Consider the following 19,013-nt stretch of genomic DNA (forward strand, 5'->3'; position numbering starts at 1 on the left):
GCAGTAAGTCCAGGTACATCTTTCAGAAGGCTTAAACACACACCACCAGTCACCCACTGTGGTTTAAAATGTTTGTCATTTGTACAAGGAATGCAAGTCACCTTTAATCTGTGCTGTCATATGTCCTATTCCCGCTCTCCTTGGAAAAGAAGCCTAAAAGTGTGCAATCCTCAATTCACACCCAGTACACCGGGAATCGTCTACTCTGACATTAGCAGAACAGCAACCTGTTTCTCATTCCTCTCACTCTTCCTTTAGCCCCATTTCCAGCCCTTCTTCCTTCCAGCCAATGGGAAGCACCGTACCATCCGAGTCACTCCAGGGACTCCTCCAGACGGAGGAGGAGCTCTCAGTCGCCGAGTGCCTGACCGTGCGCACGCGCACTCCCTCGGCGTCCAGGGGACGCTTAGCGATCCGTTTCCTTCCCCCTTTTCCTGGATCGCGCGACTCCCCAAACCCTTCCCATCCCGTAGTCGCTGAGGAGCACCTCGCAGTTCCTCACGAGGCGCCGCTCGGGCCTGGACGCGGCTGTACCCGGATGTGGAGCCGCTCTCGCCCGGCGGGGACTCGGTGGCGGGGCGGAGCGCGGCGGCGTGCGCGGGGGCTGAGGGAAGCGGGCCCCGGGGCCCCGGCTCCGGCCGCTCGCCGGCCGCTAGCGCCGCTGCCCATCTCGGAGCCGGCTCCCGGGCGTCCAGGCCCGAGTGAGCGGCCGGGGGCCGCTGAGGGCCGGCGGCTCGCCTGGCCTCCCGCTGCGCTCGCCGCTGCACCCGGGCGAGCCTCCCCCGGCCCTCCGCGCTCCCGGCCGGGGGAGAGCGAGGTTTGCTGGCGGCCGTCGCTGTAGCCCGGCCGGGGAGTCCGGGGCAAGCGGCAGAGCCCCCGCCCACGGCCGCTCGCCCTCGGCCTGCAATCCGCCGCCTGCGAGCCTCCGCGGGCGGGCCTCCAGTCGGAGCGGGGGCCGCGACGGCCACGGCCCGGCCCGGGCGAAAGGCTGCTCGTGGACCGCGCCGCCGCCGCCCCGGTAAGTCGGCCCCACGGCCCGCGGGGCTCGCTGCCGCCCCCGCCGGCGTCCAGAGTGCGGCCCGGACCCAGTTCTCTCACGATTCCCCCGCCGGCGGCGGCGCCCACCGTCCGGGCCCCAATGAGTAACTCCCGCAACAACCGAGTGATGGTGGAGGGGGTCGGCGCCCGCGTAGTGCGCGGCCCGGACTGGAAGTGGGGCAAGCAGGACGGCGGCGAGGGCCATGTAGGCACTGTACGGAGCTTCGAGAGTCCGGAGGAGGTCGTGGTGGTGTGGGACAACGGCACGGCCGCCAACTACCGCTGCTCAGGGGCCTACGACCTGCGTATCCTGGACAGCGCGCCCACCGGTAAGCGGGGCCAGCGGGTCTGGGGCTGTACGCGTGGGAGGAAGGGGCGAGGGCAGCCATGAGACGGCTGCCCTGGAGTGCAGTGCCGGGTCACGGGGAGTTTGAGCTTCCAAACCCGGTAAACAACTTCCAGAATAGGACATCCTTCTCAACTCACAGATTGTCCATTACCAGGATGCTTTCAGGTTTCCTAGATGAAAGGCATTGCAGACAACAGATTTCCTTCTGTTCTAAGGCAGGGGCCGGAGAGGCTGTCTAATAAGCATTGATATTAATCAGCTACCAAGTTATAACTGTCTAATGGGAGGCTTGCCTTGCCATATGGTGTGGAGTTGCTCGGGAATCCGTCTCTTGGTGCCTTTGCTTTGTTGAGCTAGCTTCTTTTCTTCCTGCCTGTGACACGGAATGATTTAAGAGTTTAGTTGGTAAATACTACTTGAGACTTGAAAATGTATTTTCATCGAAATTGTTTAATTATATATCTTTGTAGTAATAGAGGGGGACACTGAGCTGTTGAGCTCGTGTGTGCGCGTGCGTGCATGTTCGTACCTGTGTGCGTGTGTGTGTGTGTGTGTGTGTGTGTATGTGTGTGTGTGTGTGAGAGAGAGAGAGTGTGTGTGTGTGTGTGTGTGTGTGTGAGAGAGAGAGAGAGAGAGACAGACAGACAGACAGACTTTTTCCAAGAGGGGAATAGACATAGGAAATGCCGTTTTTTTCCCCTCCGGTTATCATCCTGTCCTAATAATATATTAAAATTCTACATATTTATCCTGAGAGTTAGTGATAGTCTTGGCTTACTCCATTATAGGCGTCTATGAGTTATCGTCACTGTGCTTTTTTATATGACAAACTTAAGAGTTGCTCTCACAGAATAAATAAAATTTATTTCAATCTACTTTAACTTAGATCTATTCTTGATAACTTTATTCATTTAGAAAGTTCATATTGAACTTATATTACGTTTCAGAATTTCTAAATAAGATGCTACTAAGATAATCAATTCTGCAAAGCCTAAATCTTTAAATGGATAGCTATTGCTACCAGCAGAAAGTAAGTTACCATGAGCTAACTCAGTTTTGAACTAGCAATTTATAAAATTTTGTTTCATTTTTAAAGAGAAGTTCTTGGACTCCTGTGTTGTTGAGGCTGGCTCTGTACTCCTAATCCTGCTGCTATAGCCTCCCCAAATGCTGGGTTACAGACATGGGTAACCAGACCCAGCTGGAAATTGTTTTAGCTGGTTTTTATGCACTGAAAGAATGTGTATGCATAACTCAAAAGGGCAGCCACTATTAACCTGTTTCTTGTATATTTTTACAGTTGCAAGCACAGATGTGAATATACTGAAAATACAAATCTCTTCTCTTAAATACAAATAGCAGTAAACTATATTTAGTTTTCTATACTTGTGTGTGCCTGCACATGTATGTCTGTGTGCACACGGGGTGGGTGTACATCTGGGTGTGCAGGTGTGTGGAGTGTCAGATGTGTGGTGTCTGCTTCGCTTTGCTTTTTGAGACAGGCTCACTCATGGACACTGGAGCTCACTGACTGACTGAACCCTGGGGGTCTTCATGTTTCTGTACCCCCAGCACCGAGATTACAGGCACAGCTACTGAGGATTGCATGGGACTGAGCCATCTCCTCAGCCCTCTTCTGCACCTTACTTACTAGATCTAGTAATTCATACTGGTGATCATTCCATGTTTGTACCTCTGTGTAGGTGACTGGATGCATACATGTACTTTCCCAGTAGTTTATTGATAGGTGTTTATATCTTACAGTGATGAAGTAGATGAATCTACAGTACCCTTGTGCATATGTGCTAGTTCTACAGAGGTGGAATTGCTTCATCTAAGTATGCACATATTTAATATTCTCATAGGTATTGACTGATTGCCTGCAAAGATATTTGACCAGTTTATACTCCAAGCAATTGTATGTCTGTTTATGCACACTTTAAAGTTTTGTTTTTATGCTAGCTCAGACAAAAGTCTGACCATAGTATAATTATTTGGAGGAATTTTTAGGATCAGTGATTGTAGGCTTATGGAGAAATCTAAGTGTCTTTCAAGGTTGGAGGTAAGTTTATCTCCACACACTTATCATTTTCTTTGTGGTGAGAGCCTTTACAATCTTTTCACAGCACACTGTTATTTTGATCCTCGCCCATGCAGCAGAGTTGGAGCTTATTCCTTGCCTCCTATGTTAGGATTTCTCAAGAGCTGTCAACATTGGATCATGTTCTGTAGTATGGAGTCTATATATTGTATTAATACACTTAGAATAAAAGCATGTACATAGAAGAAACTTTGAGAGCCTTTGTTTACTTCGGGATAATCTGAGATATTATTTAGTGGGAAGCAGATAATGTTCATCTGATTCCTTTTGAAAATACTGTTTTGATACTGGGGATTGAGCCCGAGGCCTATGCTCTGTGGCAGCTACATTTGAGCTCTTAAACATTTGAAAATACTTCTGTGTGCAGGTTAGGTAGTCTTCATGTGGAATGCTTGTTGGAATGTATCGTAGTTTCTGTGGTTTAATTTCCATCCATTAAATGCTTTTTGAAATATTAAACAAACATAAGCTCTTAGCTCCGATTTTATCCCTAAACTTAATAATGCTGCTTTTGTTTTTGCTTCAAAATATTGAATGAATGATGTCCATTGGCATTTTACTACACTCTGTAAGATTTATTCTGTTATATTCTGTACTTCATACATAATAGTGGGTTTGGCAAAATTCTGCTTTCACCTTCAAGTAATTTTGGCTTACAAAAATATTGTAAACTAGTAAGATTTTCTTGGTTTCTCCTTTCTCTGATTTAGAGGTCTCCTTTAACTTTGGGCCATGTTCTCATTTTTTGTCTTTCAGAGGTACCAGCCACAAGTCATGTGGACTGTCCCTCAAACTGAGTTGTCTAATGTTTGCTTGTGGTTAAATGCGGGTTAGGTTTTGTGGCAACACTGATAGAATGGTGTGTGGCCTTTTCAGAGCCCTGCGTTAGGAGATGCAAATCCATGGTCTCACTACTGTTAACGTAGCCAATCTTCACTTCCTAGGATTTTTTTATTATCAGTGCAATGTCAATATGAAAGATTTATATAATATTTTTAATGTTATCATGCCACCATTGGCCAGATGAAGCCTACAAAGATGCCTTTCCTGGGGCTGTTCAAGAACGAATTACTGCACTAAGAGACTTTGTCCCTGAACAGTTTTGTGTAAAAATGTTCACAGCAGTATTGGTTGCATGTAAAAGCAAAAGTTAGAAAGAAAATTAAAAATAAATAAATAGAATTAATAATAGTAATAAGTGAGAGAACTGTGCCTATAAACAGTGAAGTACAAATAGTGCAGGAGAGATGGCAAGGGAACAAAGCTGTAAAACGTTGGAGTTGAGGATGTACCTTAGTGGGGGGCATTTGATCGTCTGGAAGGAATAAAAAGCCCTCTGATATGTTAAAATGCAAAATACTACTATGAATATGTTGTGCATGTGTGTGTGGGTATGGGCTGTTGTGTGCACTCTGTAATAGGTGTGGTGGTTCTGTCTTTCTACTGTGTGGGTTCTGGGAATCAAATCTACTGATTACATTGTCAGGCCTTGAGACAGGCATCTTTATCTGTCATCTTTCCAGCTCTGTTGCAGTGTGCAGAATTTATGTTCTAGGCTAGTCAAAATTTAGTAAGAGGAACATTTGGTAGAAATCTGTATGCTGTAACTTGGGTCTTAGAGATACATTTGGCTAATTTGAAGTCACCAAGAAGATTGTGGAAATACATGGGCTATTAGTTTGGGGTCGTGAGGTTTGTGATCAGGTAGGTATAGTTGGCTCTGTATCTTTTAAGTACTAGTTTTAGATGATTTGGGGAGAAGTATGTTTTTACTTAAGATTTGTCTTGTCATCATTTCAGTGCAGTACTGTATTATTACCAAGGAGCATGGAGAACATGAGTTAGGACTTCCTACAGTTGCCTTTCTTATTCTTGGTATGTGGAAAAAAAGGTGGTGGTTCGTTCAAACTCCTCTAGTCATTGTTGGTCCAGGATGTTTCTGGGGTGTGTGTATCTTTGTGTCTTGTTCTACAATATTCTAAGACTGTTCCTCAGATTCCATGTGGAAAACCCCATAGGTGTTTGTAACCAGGTGTGGGTTTTAAAGCTGCTAACCTAGGATTAAAAGAAAGAAATCTTTAGGCTTTTCTTTCCTGAGATTCTCTTCTGGTCCATTTCTAGAGCTATAGTAGAAAAGTATATTGTCAAGTGAGCAAAGCCTTAGGAAAAAACAGGTTAGAGAAGAATAGAGGAGAAGATGCTGCTGAGGAGGGTGAAACGCCATTGAGATTGCGGCTTAGTAACAGTTATCATCTGCGAAGGAAGTTATTTTCCTAGAGACTTTGACTGTTTGAAATACGTCTTTCTATCTGTCTTCTAAAACAATGGTTTAAGTGAAAGGCCATCCACATTTTGAGGGGAGGCTGTTGGGAGGCTAGGGGTGGAACCCAGAGTGTTGAGTAATCTAATCATGTTCTCTTACTATGACTGTCCTTGTATTAGATTGTGTCTTAGTTGGATTGAGGACCTAAGTCTGTTTAGTAGACCTTACATTCATGTCTCTAAATGGCAGAAAGCATATAGATCACTCTGGGATCTTTTGGAATGCAGATTCCAACTAGCATCTCCGATTCTGCAAGAATCAGTCTCCCTCCCCCCTTTTCTCTTTTCTCTCTGGGTATGTGTGCATGTGCCTATTTCACACACCTGTGGGTGACAGATAGTGGACATGAGCAGTCAGCTCATGATTTCCCCCTTAGTCCCTTCTTTATAGTATAGTACTTTAGAAATGCTCACCACCTAAGTCTCTCACTGGGAGGAAATTGATTATAAGATTAAAGAAAATTAGAAATGAAATTTGTGCTGTGTAAGTTTTTTTTTAATTTGTATTTCCTTTTGTAAATGATATTAGCTGGTTATTTAAAAATGCATTTCTGTAACAAGCATTTGTATTTTTAAATGTTCACATAATTCTGTTCCACAGAAATAGCTACTTTGGTGCACTGTTAAAAAGTTTCTCTTTCTATGTTTTTTTTTTTTTTGTACAGACAGGGTTTCTCTGTGTAGCCCTGGCTGTCCTGGAACTCACTCTGTAGACCAGGCTGACCTAGAACTCAGAAATTCGCCTGCCTCTGCCTCAACACCTTTTATGCTTTCGATTTTATTGGGTAGTTGTCCTTTGATATCTTTAGAGGATTGGTTCTAGGACCCCTTACTGTTTCCAGAACCCAGGGGTGCTCAACTCTCTTCATAAAATGGTATAATATTTGCATCTAAGTTATGCATCTCCCTCTGTTTAAGTCATGTCTGGGTGCCATGCCAAGCAGTGTACATCCCTGCAGATGGCAGTTGTGCTGTGTGACTTAGGGAGATTTGCACATGTTCAGTATACTTGCATTTTAGCTTTCCTGATATTTGAAAACAAATTTTGAAAATTATTGTATTTTTTGTATATAGGTGTTTTGCCTACATGTATGTCTGTGTATCACTTGCATGCCTAGTGCCCATGGTGGCCAAAAGAGGGTGTTGGCTCCCCAGAAATGGTGTTATAGTTAATTGTGTACTGCCATGTGGATGCTGGGACTTGAACTCTGTAGACTAGGCTGGCCTCAAACTTGTAGATGTGCCTGCCTTTGCCTCCCAAGTACTGAGATTGAAGGTGTGCACTGCCTGGCAATATAATATAATATAAAAAAAAATTCTTTTTAAGGAAGGGTTTATTCTCATTCAGTGTTTGAAGACAGACAGTCCATCATGGTAGCAGGAGTGTGACGTAGTGGTCACATGACATTTGCATTCAGGAAGCAAAGAGGTGACTATGTTTTCCTGAAAAAAAAAAAAAAATGTCATCGTGGATAGGGTTCAAGCCAGATGATGTTCCAGCACTGAGAGGGGGAAGTGAACATGAGGTCCCACTCGTAATTTTTCCTGGTAGTTTTAATTCATGGTTGATTGGATTTGTGAATCCATGTTGACTCCACTGTTAAACACTTTCTGTTATGTGTGTTTTCTGTTTGAGTTGCAAATAATTTAATGTTTGTTGTATAGTAAATGATGATTATTTGAATGCATTAAGCGTATACACTTGTAGAAAACACTGCTGCTTGGCTCTCCCTTGTAAATGAAACATATGTACCTGTTCTCTGCTTTCTTTTTTCTGTATCTTGACATCTTTATAGATTAGCAGGTAGACACTGGTCTTTTTAAGTAGATACATGCATTTAATAGTTCAAAGTGTTTACCTAATTGCTCCCCTTATATTACTTTCTTTTATTCTGATGTTGTAAACAGTGCTTAGTACATATCTTAAAATACTGTTAGTTGTAGGTTAATTTGTTATAGGAATTCTGTTTTCACTGATTCTGAGAATTTTGGTCTTGTGAGAAGCTACTTTATAGGTATTGATGATAAATGAATTTTTTTATTTGAATACTGCTACTGTACTTTTTGTGTTTCATTTTTCTGAGGAGTTGGAAATTTTTTTTTATATTTTTGATGGCTATCTTTCTTTTCTTTTCTTTTTTACAAACAATCCATTTTTAAAAAAATTAGATATTTTCTTTATTTACATTTCGAGTGTTATCCCCTTTCCTGGTTTCCCTTCCGAAAACCCACTTCCCCCTGATTCCCAACCCACCAACTCCCGCTTCCTGACCCTGGCATTCTCCACACTGAGGCATAGAACCTTCACATGACCAAGGGCCAAATGAATTGAATGGGCTAACAGACAGTTCACAAATTGTGGAGATTCAAATCTAGTCTTCACCTCCTTGGCCTTCAGCCCTAATTTTTTTAATGTACATAATATATTTGGAGTAGGTCAGGGTGTATGCACAAGTGTTTGGTTTTTGGCTTTTTAGCACGGTTGTTTGAGTGTATTCCCCTCCCCTGCAGGAGCTCTCATGCAGCGTGGAGCTTGATCCACAGGCTGGGCTGGCGTTGGATTTGCAGCAGCTCCCTTGCCTCTGCTGCCCCAGTGTTGGGATTGCAGACATGTGCCACCTTGCCAGGCTTAAACGGAATACAATTCTTAATTTCACATCTTTATTAAATTTTTTACTCCTATATGACAAATGCTAAAAATAATTACTAATTTCTGATTACATGCTAGTTCAATACTTTTTCTTTGCCTTTGCGTGGCATAGTTATAATTATTGTGTATATTTGAAAAAGAATAAAACAGAAGGGAATAATTTATCCAGCAAGGAGGATAAGGGGGATTTGCAGATTTGGTAGAGATGTTTCCAGACGTTTTCTTAATGTGAAACAGAAGCTGGCTGGAAGAAAATGATGTGTGTCTATATTATTGAAACAGATTTTTACAATTTTTAAAATATTTTAAATGTATTCTCTTAGAATTTAATTTTACTATTGCAATTTAATAACATATCTTGAATACAGCAGATCAGTGGGCTTAATGCCCTAGATGTTGGGCAAGGGGAGGCTTTTAGAGTACTGCTTGCCAAGAGCTGAGCCTAGTAATCAGTCCTGCCTGGATTCAAACTTCAGTGTGTCACTCTAGGCAAGTCACTTCTCTGAGCCTCAGTTTCTTCATCAATAAAATGGGATAATAATATGTATTTTAGGATTGTTGGGAAAGTTGAGTAAAATGTATGTAGGGCACCAAGTTTGGTAAAATAGTGGCTTTTATTAATAACAGCTGACATTTAGTTAATTTAACATTTCTCAAGAATAAGAAATGGAGACGACACTGGACAGTTGGTAGGTAATAAAGTCCTTGCCCTCAGTAAGTATTTTAATCATAGTTTGGACTTGAGTACACAATACCCAAGAGCTCTCATCTTAAAGGGAATAAGAAATAGTTTATTCTGCAGCCATTTTTAGCGTTCATGGCCTGGGAACAGAGATTTAGGTTGCTGAAAATTTCAGATTCCAACGTGGAAGCAGTTTCAAGTTTTTACAAAACAGAGAAAGTCATGAATCAAGGCAAGTTTAAAGTACATTGGTGGGTACATTAGAGAGGCAATTGTGGTAAGATGGAGTTAGTTTTTCTCTAGCTTTTAGGTTGTAGAAGCTAGTTATGTAAGTTCCAAGACGACAGCAGGTGTGTATCTACTAGTCATAAGACCTTAGTTTTGACAAAGAGGTGGTGGGTGAGGAATATAATTAGACTTTGGACCTGCAACATGGCACTCTCTCTACAGTAGTGAAATTCTAATCAGTCATTCTCTGAAGATAGTTTCTTCTCAGGAGTTTCATTCATAGCCAAAGGCGGCTAATCCTTTCTGTAACATCTGAGAGAGTAAACAGTTTGATGAGTGTAACACTCTTGGAATGATGGCAACACTTAGGCCTTAGTAATAAATTGTGTTTGAATAATAGTATTGACTTTTTAATTATTTCTTGATGTGAGAAATCTTTTTGTTGTTGGTTTGAGGCAGGGTTTCTCTTTGTAGCTCTGGCTGTCCTGAAACTCAGCATGTAGACCAGGCTGGCCTGCCTCTGCCTCCTGAGTGCTTGGATTAAAGGCATGAGACATTATGTCCAGTTTGATGTTAGAAATCTTTGAGCTAGGAGAGAATTTCATGGGTCATTAGGTGCCATGCTAGTTTACAGTGGATGTTTGTTTTTATATCTGAACAGTCTGAGAATGTGTTACACAATCCTTAAGATATCTAAGATAATCAGCACTACTGATGTAGTGCCAACTTAGATATTCTTATCTCACGTACTGAACTTCACGTAGGGAAACTTCAGCTTGTTGTCTTTTCTCTTTATAGGTTTAATATTTTATGTTAACCAGTAATTTGTGAGTTTGAGTTACTTTTTAATGGTTCTCTTATGTTTTATTTTTATTTTTGTATTATTGATCCTGGCAACATGCTGTACTGTATTTAAATATTTCCAAGAAAAAGTTGTTAGTTATATAAATTCTTTGTTGTTGAACTTAGGAGAGATACTATGAACTGAGAACAGATGCTCATTTGAATTTGAGTAGAATGAGTCAAAGCTTTCATCAGGCCCTTGGCATAATGGTGGCAGGTGTCTTCATAAAGCCTGGGGGAAAAGAGCATTGACTCTCCAGGGTAATGTGGCATGCAGCAGTACGGAGAAAAGCACTAATGGGTTTCGTTAGGGAATTAAGAGATTTGAAATGAAAACTTTAAGGTATAACTCTGTTGGAGCTAACAATCTTAGATGAGAGTGAATTGGGGGATCTTAGTCTCCTAAAAGACCAATGAAGTATTGGCCTTGTTTAGTGCCCTTTCTTCTGCTCTAGGTTTTATTTAACCATCAGTTTTTGTTTTAAAGTCAGTTGTGTTCTCATTATAGGTCCCACAGCGCCAAGCTTTGTTTACTTTTTTTTTTTTTTAATTTCTCAATGCTAGTCTGTTTCACAGCTGTTGAGTGGCTTTGTTGGCATTTGAACTGTGGGAACCAAGAAAGGATTTAGATGTGCTTTTGTGTGCACTGGTGGTTTCCCTAAACTATTGTTTCACACCATGAATTGTAAATTGTAGAAGGTTGCTTTTTTTCTTTTTCGATGTCCATTGTTATTGTGTGTTTAAAAATGGGTTCTTTAAAGAAAACCTGTATGAAGTTTATGAGCTCATGAATGTCATCATTGAATTTTGTAGAAAATGAACTGAGAGGTGAAAAATATATAGATAGGATAGTAGTTGCACACTGCTTTTCTGTTGAGTGGGGACTTCAGGATAGAATTTTCCCATTCCCTTTGTTCAGCTGCCGCATGAGCTGCACAGTAGCTGTAGTGGGTGTTGACTGGGTCAGTGCATTTTTACTCTTGCTATAGCAGATTAACTGGAGGTCTACTCTGGTCTGTTCAGAAACAACCATGTCGTGGATGTCTACTGTTACTGGTATCAGCATGTTGACATTTTTGGCCAGCTTTCCTGCAATGAGACAGATTGCTACATATGGTATGGATAATGTACTGGGGGAATGGCCGTGTCTTCATAAGCATGACATAACTTAGTGTAAGGGTTAACAATCTCAGCAGCAGCTGTGTGCTCTATTACTAATGTAACTAGTTGGCAAGTTTAGATTTTGAGATACCCAACATCTCACTTGACCGTCCTGGTTTTCCAGGAGCTCTTAGCATTAACACATACTCAGTGTATATTCTCTGGAAAATTGCAAGGGGCAGTTCCATAACAGTTTTGCTAATTTTCTTTCTAGTTTGCCTGTGGTGGTATACTTTGTAATTTTAAAAATAAAATGTTTCAGTGTAGATATTTACAAAGTAGGTAAAATATTTTTCCATGGCAACATTTTATGTGTTTTAAAAATCAATAAAATGTCCTTTGTGGGTTAATATAGTTTGTATACATGTAGCTCTATATTTTCTACCTCTATTAAGTTTTTGTCTTTCTTTATACAAATAATTGTATATCTGTGCTTTTAAAAGATTTAAGTGGTTTGAAACATTTTGAAAGTGACCTCAGTGGAGGTTATGTCAGGGTATTTTAGTATTCAATAAGCCTGGAATAGTATTTTTTACTTTATTTTGATTTTTAGTTTCGAGCTTTTGAGTCTCACAGTGTAGCCTTGGCTGGCCCATCGTTTGTGGCAGTCTTCACACCTTTACCTGGTGGGTGCTGGGATTATGATGTATGTATCACACCCAGTTTTGGAATATTACTTTTGAACTATACCAGTTTCAGAAATAAAATTGCTCTTCATTGTTTTTTTACCCTCAAATTAGAAAATAAACACCAATATGCTTCTAATTAAAGTTTAAAGCAATTTAGAAATGTAAATGATTGAAACCACCATAGTCAGTAAAGCATGAGTTCCTGAATTCTGGCAGCCGTGTTAAAATGGCATGGCAGAGTGCTTGTCATCCCAGGAGTAACCCTGGGACTTCCTGGCAGTCAGTCTAGCCTAATTGGTGAGTTACAGGCCAGAAAGAAGCCCTTTCTCAAAGGAAGTGGATGATACTGAACTTCTCTTCTGGCTGGTCTCTGCATGCACACACATGCATATACACATATACACATGTGTTAAAAAGTAAATCTGAAAGACTTAGTAGACACTGATGTCCACTGTCTTCTTTTTCCTTTTGGTCAAACATTTGTGAAGTAGGAGACTTCGTGCATACAACATATTTGACAATGGAAAGTCACACTAGCTGTAGCCACTTCAGCTCACTGTTTGTCTGTGCTTTCTCCTTTCACCGTCCTCCTCCCCCCCCCTCCCCCCCAGCTTTACTTTGGCTCAAGCACAGGCTTGTACTGGCGTTCAGCTTCTTCTTCTTCTTCTTTTTTTTTTTTAAAGATTTATTTGTTTGTTTATTTATTTATTTATTATATGTAAGTACACTGTAGCTGTCTTCAGATGCACCAGAAGAGGGCATCAGATCTCATTACGGGTGGTTGTGAGCCACCATGTGGTTGCTGGGATTTGAACTTCAGACCTTCGGAAGAGCAGTTGGGTGCTCTTACCCACTGAGCCATCTCACCAGCCCCTGGAGTTGAGCTTCTTGTTTGAAATCTGGTTATCTGGATATAGAAAATAAATTTTACAGTTTCTTTCTTATTAGGGAGTAGCACTGGTTACTAGTTCTTTTAGAACTTAATAATAATATCACTATTTTTGTCCTGTAGTTCTTGCATGCACAGCACATTCTTGGAGTTTTAGTGCATACTGCCTTACCACTAAAGAACATTGTGCCTTCTCCAAAGGAGGCTAAGGCTTTCAGAGTAGAAGGACTTCCTTTCTTTTCTTTAATTATGGAAAGCTTCCCAAGTTAGACAGAACATAGAATAAGATCTCCATGTTACACACTGGGCATCTTTAACATGGCTGATCTTAGTTCATCTGAGTCCCACCTTCTTCTCTGCCTCTAATTATTCTGAAATGTGTATAAATACCTTGCAAATATTTGAGCAATAACAACTTTCTAGAGAACACAAAGATAAGCATGAGCTAGCTGCAGGTCAGTAGTGAGTTTGCCTGCTAGGATGTCTTGTAAAGTTGTGACCCTGCTGTCATAAGCCACAAACCACTTAAATTCTGGTTTCAATATATTGAACGGTGAGAGTAGTGTTGCAGGGTAATAAAGGAGGATTGCCCCCACTCTTAAAGTTATTTTCCATAATTTGTCGTAGTTTCTTTCCGTGTCTGTTTCATTCTTATGTGAACATTCTGAGGGAGGTTATAAGTTGGAAACAAGTGTACTGTTTTCCATTTAATACGGAAATTTGATTGCTAATATTTTAAAAGCACTTTTAATTGTGTTCTCATGTGTGTGGAGTGTGTTGGTATTTGTGCAAGATGCACCAGAGTCCAGAAGAGGATGATGAACCCCCTGGAGATGGAGTTACAGAAGGCTATGGGCTGCCTGACATAGGTGCTGGAACCAGACACAATTTCTCTGAAGCATGCTTTATGTTCTCCACCTCCGAGCCCACTCTTAGCACCAGTTGCTAATCTTTTTGTTTTTTATTTTTATATTTAGTTTGTGGTGTAGGTTCACATGTGCCATAGAGAGTATGGTCAGAAAAGAACTTGTGGGCATTGTGTTTTCCTATGCACTATATGGGTCTTAGAGATGGAACTCTGGTTGTCAGGCTTGGTGGCAACCATTGTTAGTTGCCGAGGCATCTGGGGTCTCCTCGTGGAGCTCAGGGAGGTCGAAAGCTGCTGATTAGTTACTCAGGATTCAGGATGGCAGTGGATTCCCGATTCCTTTCCTCCATCTCCTAAGTGCTAGGATTACAGTGTGTGCCACCATATTTACCGGTAGCTAACAATTTTCTAAACTTTAATGTTTATGGGGGAAACATTTACTGCTAAGTACGTAAGTAAAAGTTAATTTCTTTTGGAATAAGTATTTACCTGGATACTATGTTGCAGTTCTTTCAAATCCTGAGGGGTTTTTATTTTCTTCATGTATGTGTCCATGTTTATATCATGCATCTTTGCAGGTATGTGGTGCACACATGTGGATGTGGAGGCACAAGATTGATATTGGAGTGTTCTCCATTTGTTTGCTCAGAATCTTTTCAGTGAATCCAGACCTCAAGTGATACAGACTGGTCTAGCCAGCCAGCTAGCTCTGTGTCCATATCTCAGTATGGGGATGACGTCCAAACCATAGACTTAATTGCTCTCACAACTCTCTTCACTGAGCTATCTCCACAGCTTCTGATTGAGTATTTATAGTCAGAAACGTTTAATTGATGGGAAAGCATTCTTTATATCAAGCCCAGATTTCCATTTATGGATGATATCTAGGCAAATGTTATTGTGTAACCATTTAAACTATCTAATATCTGTACCAATAAAGACACAGGTATAAACTGAGCTGAAAACCTCCTAGCTCAGGGAGGTGTCTTTATTTTCTTAACTATATACAACTATTTACAAGCCTGGTCCTAACTGAACTGTTAGTACTTTAGAAATCTCTCTCTCTGTCATTCTACCCAACTAACCCCAGAGGGCTCCTTAGCTCTCTTTCCTAGAATACAGTTTCACCCATGTCCTGCCAGCTGCTTCTCTGTTGTTCCTGCAAGGCCAAAGAGAAAATCCCTATCTCTTACCTGGAGCTTTTTCCATAAAGGTTCTTCCAAGCCGGGGGTGGGGTGGGGGGTGGGGGTGGGGTAGACTGGTGGGGGGAGAGGGAGTTAGACACAGACAGGGAAGGAAGGGGAGTGGGAGAAGAGAGGAAAGAGAGGGGGAGGAGGAGAGGGAGAAAGAGGGAGAGAGACTTCTCACAAAAGAAGTCTCTAGCTCCTCCCTTACGTTCTTTTCCGCTGAACCATGTAACCCTCTTTGTGTAGCCGGGATCCTAAGCCAGGGCAGTAGGGGCCAAACCTATGGTGTGTTGTTCAAGGCCATCCTGCTGACTTTGTCTTGCCTCATAGACCAGAGAACACAATTCCTCTCTCGAGCAATTTGTCTTAAAATAGGCAGGAACTTTTCATTCTTTAGCATTACCTATGGAGATTTTTAGAGGCACACCCAAACTGTATCTCTTCAGGACACACCTAACTGCAATATCTGACAAATGCAATATGTATTTAATCTTTTATATTTTGCTAACAGTTCGGTTTTCTATGTACAGTAATCAGTTATCCTGTAACACTATTGGTTTGTGTTCTACTAATAAAATGAGAGTGGAAAGCATTGTTATGATTTATAATTTAGTTTATGATTTATATTGATCAAAGTATGTCAGATCTGTCACATCAAAATCAGATGTATTGTTTTTTAGAGAAAAAAATACTATTTGTTAAAATAACCTGTAATATGCTGTTGGATTTTCCCCAACACAGTAGTGTACACATAAGTGTTTGAGCGTGACATAAGCATGGAATTGTCTCCACAGGCATCAAGCATGATGGAACTATGTGTGATACCTGCCGCCAGCAACCAATCATTGGCATTCGATGGAAATGTGCAGAGTGCACCAATTATGATTTGTGCACTGTTTGTTATCATGGAGATAAACATCACTTAAGGCATCGCTTTTATAGGATTACTACACCAGGAAGTGAACGGTAAGAGAAAGAAGTTTTTCTTCACGACTTTTTGTTTCATCCTGTTAGCTTTAAATGTAGCTTAGGAAGTAGCTTTTGACAGTTTAGATTGAGTGTTGGAGAAATGAATAGCAGGCTAGATATAGATCTGGTTTGATGATATGAAGGTTGAATTTTATTATATGTGCCTGCCTGCCTTTCCTTCCCCTTTCCCCTTCCCCTGTTTACTCCCTTTTCTCTTCCCCTCACTTTCCTTTCCTTCCCAGACATGGTCTCACTGTATAGCTTTGGCTGGCCTTGAATTCAATGTGTGGACCAGGCTGACCTCCAACTATTACTATTATTTTATAGATGATCTTCTAATTTTTCTCTACCATGGAGACTTGGCATTGCTGATCAGTTGAAAATGCATGGGCAGCCCAAAACTGAAAAATGTTTTCTTGTTACACCCTTTGTTTTATGAATTTCTACCCAGAGAACACTATGGCCTGCTGATTGAGTCAGCAGGCACTTACTAAGGGTAGGGACTGGAGATGTGAGTCAGTTGGTGAAGTGCTTGCTGCACAACCATAGGGACCTATATTTGAATACCCAGCAGCCATGGAAAGCTCGGCAGAGTGGCACATTTTTGTAATTCTAGTGCTGGGGAGACAGAGACAGGATGATACTTGGAGCTGTGGCAGCCTATCTAGATGAACATTGAACTACAGATTCAGTGAAAGATCTCTTCTCAAAAAATCAGGTGGAAAAGTGGTTGAGAAAGACAACCAGCATTGACCTCTGGCTCCCATATGTGCATGCACACCTGCACACACAGATGCATACACACATGAATACATACACAGAAAGAGAGACTATATGGCAGCACTGTATTTGTGATTTGAGGATAGTTTTTCTTTCTTTCTTTTTCTTTTTTGTTTTTTTCGAGACAAGGTTTCTCTGTGTAGTCCTGGCTGTCCTGGAACTCACTCTGTAGACCAGGCTGGCCTGAAACTCAGAAATCTGCCTGCCTCTGCCTCCCATGTGCTGGGATTAAAGGCATGCACCACCACGCCCGGCTCGAGGATAGTTTTCTTAAGGAGTTTATAATTTAAGAGGAATAATGGATCATGAATGATTATCATATGATGTTTTAGAGTATGGTAGCATAATGTTTTAGTTTTTAGGAGCAATGAAAAGAGCATAATGGGATAATGGGTGTGGAGTTTTAGGTTGCGGAGTCTTTTCTTAGTAGATAGGATACTGCACTTAAATACAGTCAGCCAGAGAATCACAGCCAGGAGTAATAGGGTAACAGTTTTGAGTCACAGCATCTCAAATTAAGGCCCTGCCACTCAAACTGAGTACTTTGAAAAGTTATTTTGCCTTTTGCTTACAATTAAAATTAAGGAACAATAGGTTTTTTTTTTAATGAATATAACAAAAGGTAATATTCAAAAAACAAAAGTCCAAAATCTCTGATTAAAAATCATATAAATGAGAAAGGAGAGACGGCCTTGGAGCTATCAGCTGACTCAGATAATTAAGTGAAATGTCTTTTATGTTTGTAGTGCTCATAGGAGGCAGTATAGTGTAGCCAGACCTGTGCCTCAGACTCACTTTTCTGTCATAAATGCCATACTCACAGTGTTTGAGTCATTGCTCATCTTTTACAGATTCTTAAAGACACCCCCACCCCCACTCCAAACCCAGTGTACTGTTCTTCACAGCGTTCGGCAGAAGCAGAGGAACTACTATTCTTTGTAGGTAGATCATGCTCTAGAGGAGACGAAAGTGCTGCCACCAACTGTTCTTCCTAGGTCAGAGCCAAGTGTGGTTTGTCACTCATCCGAAGATGCTGTCTGCAGTAGGCCCTTACAGAGGACACTTAAAGCCAAAGCCTGAAGTGCCTAGACTAACTTCCTGTTCTGATTCCATTGCTTTGTAAATTCTTGTGAGCCTGAGCAACATCTTTTTTTATGCCTTGAGTTCCTTGTTTGTAAACTGTAGTGTTGTCTTTCTTTTAAGGCGCTAACACTTACAACCCATGTGAATGCTTTTATGTATACATTACTGTAACTCAGTTTTATAAGATTGTGAAAACAAAACTTTTATTTTTAGGGTTCTGTTAGAGTCTCGTAGAAAATCTAAGAAGATTACAGCCAGAGGAATCTTTGCTGGTGCCAGAGTGGTGCGAGGAGTGGACTGGCAGTGGGAAGATCAAGATGGAGGCAATGGGCGTAGAGGAAAGGTGTGTACTTTTTAGGGTTCACCGTCCACTAGAGTACCGTGTGTTGAGAAGATTTCTATTGCTGCTGTAAACACGTGTCTTTCCCATTTAAAGAAAGCAATGTTCCTGCTTACAAGTGCTACTGTCTCTTGAGAAGGCTGTTAGGCGGGTTTTACTTCAGGCTTCATGTTGGTTTTGCTCAGATACCGCCTTCCTGAAGACTCCATTTTGGGGCCACTCCTTCTTAAGTATAGTACCTCATGTTGTTGATTTTCCTGCTACTAAAGTTTTATCTGAGTGGCTGAGGGTGTAGCTCAATGAGAGAACCTCAAGATGTTCCTGGATCTGTTCACAGAGCTGTTGATAAGTATAAACATTATATCCATGTTTATATTCTATTCTTCTAAAGGTCTGCCACTCAGTAAGCAGCTACCTCCTCCTCCTCCTCCTCCTTCTTCTTTTTTTTTTGGTCTGGGGATCAAACAAAAGCCCTTGTGCATAAGAGGGAAGTGGTCTAGGGCCAGTATTTGGGTATGTTGCTTATATTTATCTTGGATTTCATTCTTTTTAGCTGATAACTAATTACCTATTGAGACAACAGAGATTACTGTATATGCTCTTCAGTGCTATATTGGATGGTCAGTGTCCTGAAATGAGTAGCACTTGGAAACATACATCTCCTCCTCAGATCCACTGCTGTCTTTTGAAAAGCTTGCTTGGGAGTAGGACAGAGGTTAAGCTCTGAGTACTGCTTTCCTCCAAGTTACACCAAACCAACAGAGAGAGAGGACTCATCAGTCAACCACTGACTTTTTTTTTTTTAATTTTTAATATTTTTATTACATATTTTCCTCAATTACATTTCCAATGCTATCCCAAAAGTCCCCCATAGCACCCCCCACTTCCCTACCC

General features: G+C 41.3%; 1 protein-coding gene across 3 annotated transcripts in view; it reads left to right on the forward strand.

Moving 5' to 3' along the window:
• The first annotated feature begins 458 nt into the window (after positions 1-458).
• The window catches only part of Mib1 (mindbomb E3 ubiquitin protein ligase 1), a 97,962-nt gene continuing 79,407 nt past the window's right edge, over positions 459-19,013 (forward strand). For 2 of the 3 annotated variants that reach the window (XM_021150154.2, XM_021150153.2), the window contains exons 1-3: positions 459-1,367; positions 15,742-15,913; positions 17,993-18,122. In XM_021150154.2, coding sequence (XP_021005813.1) covers positions 1,139-1,367; positions 15,742-15,913; positions 17,993-18,122 — 531 coding nt within the window. In that variant the 5' untranslated portion in view covers positions 459-1,138. The remainder of the gene's footprint in view (positions 1,368-15,741; positions 15,914-17,992; positions 18,123-19,013) is intronic. The other variant, XM_021150155.2, reaches the window with a different exon arrangement.

Source organism: Mus caroli, chromosome 18 (genome assembly GCF_900094665.2).
Source record: "Mus caroli chromosome 18, CAROLI_EIJ_v1.1, whole genome shotgun sequence".
NCBI classification, from domain to species: domain Eukaryota; kingdom Metazoa; phylum Chordata; class Mammalia; order Rodentia; family Muridae; genus Mus; species Mus caroli.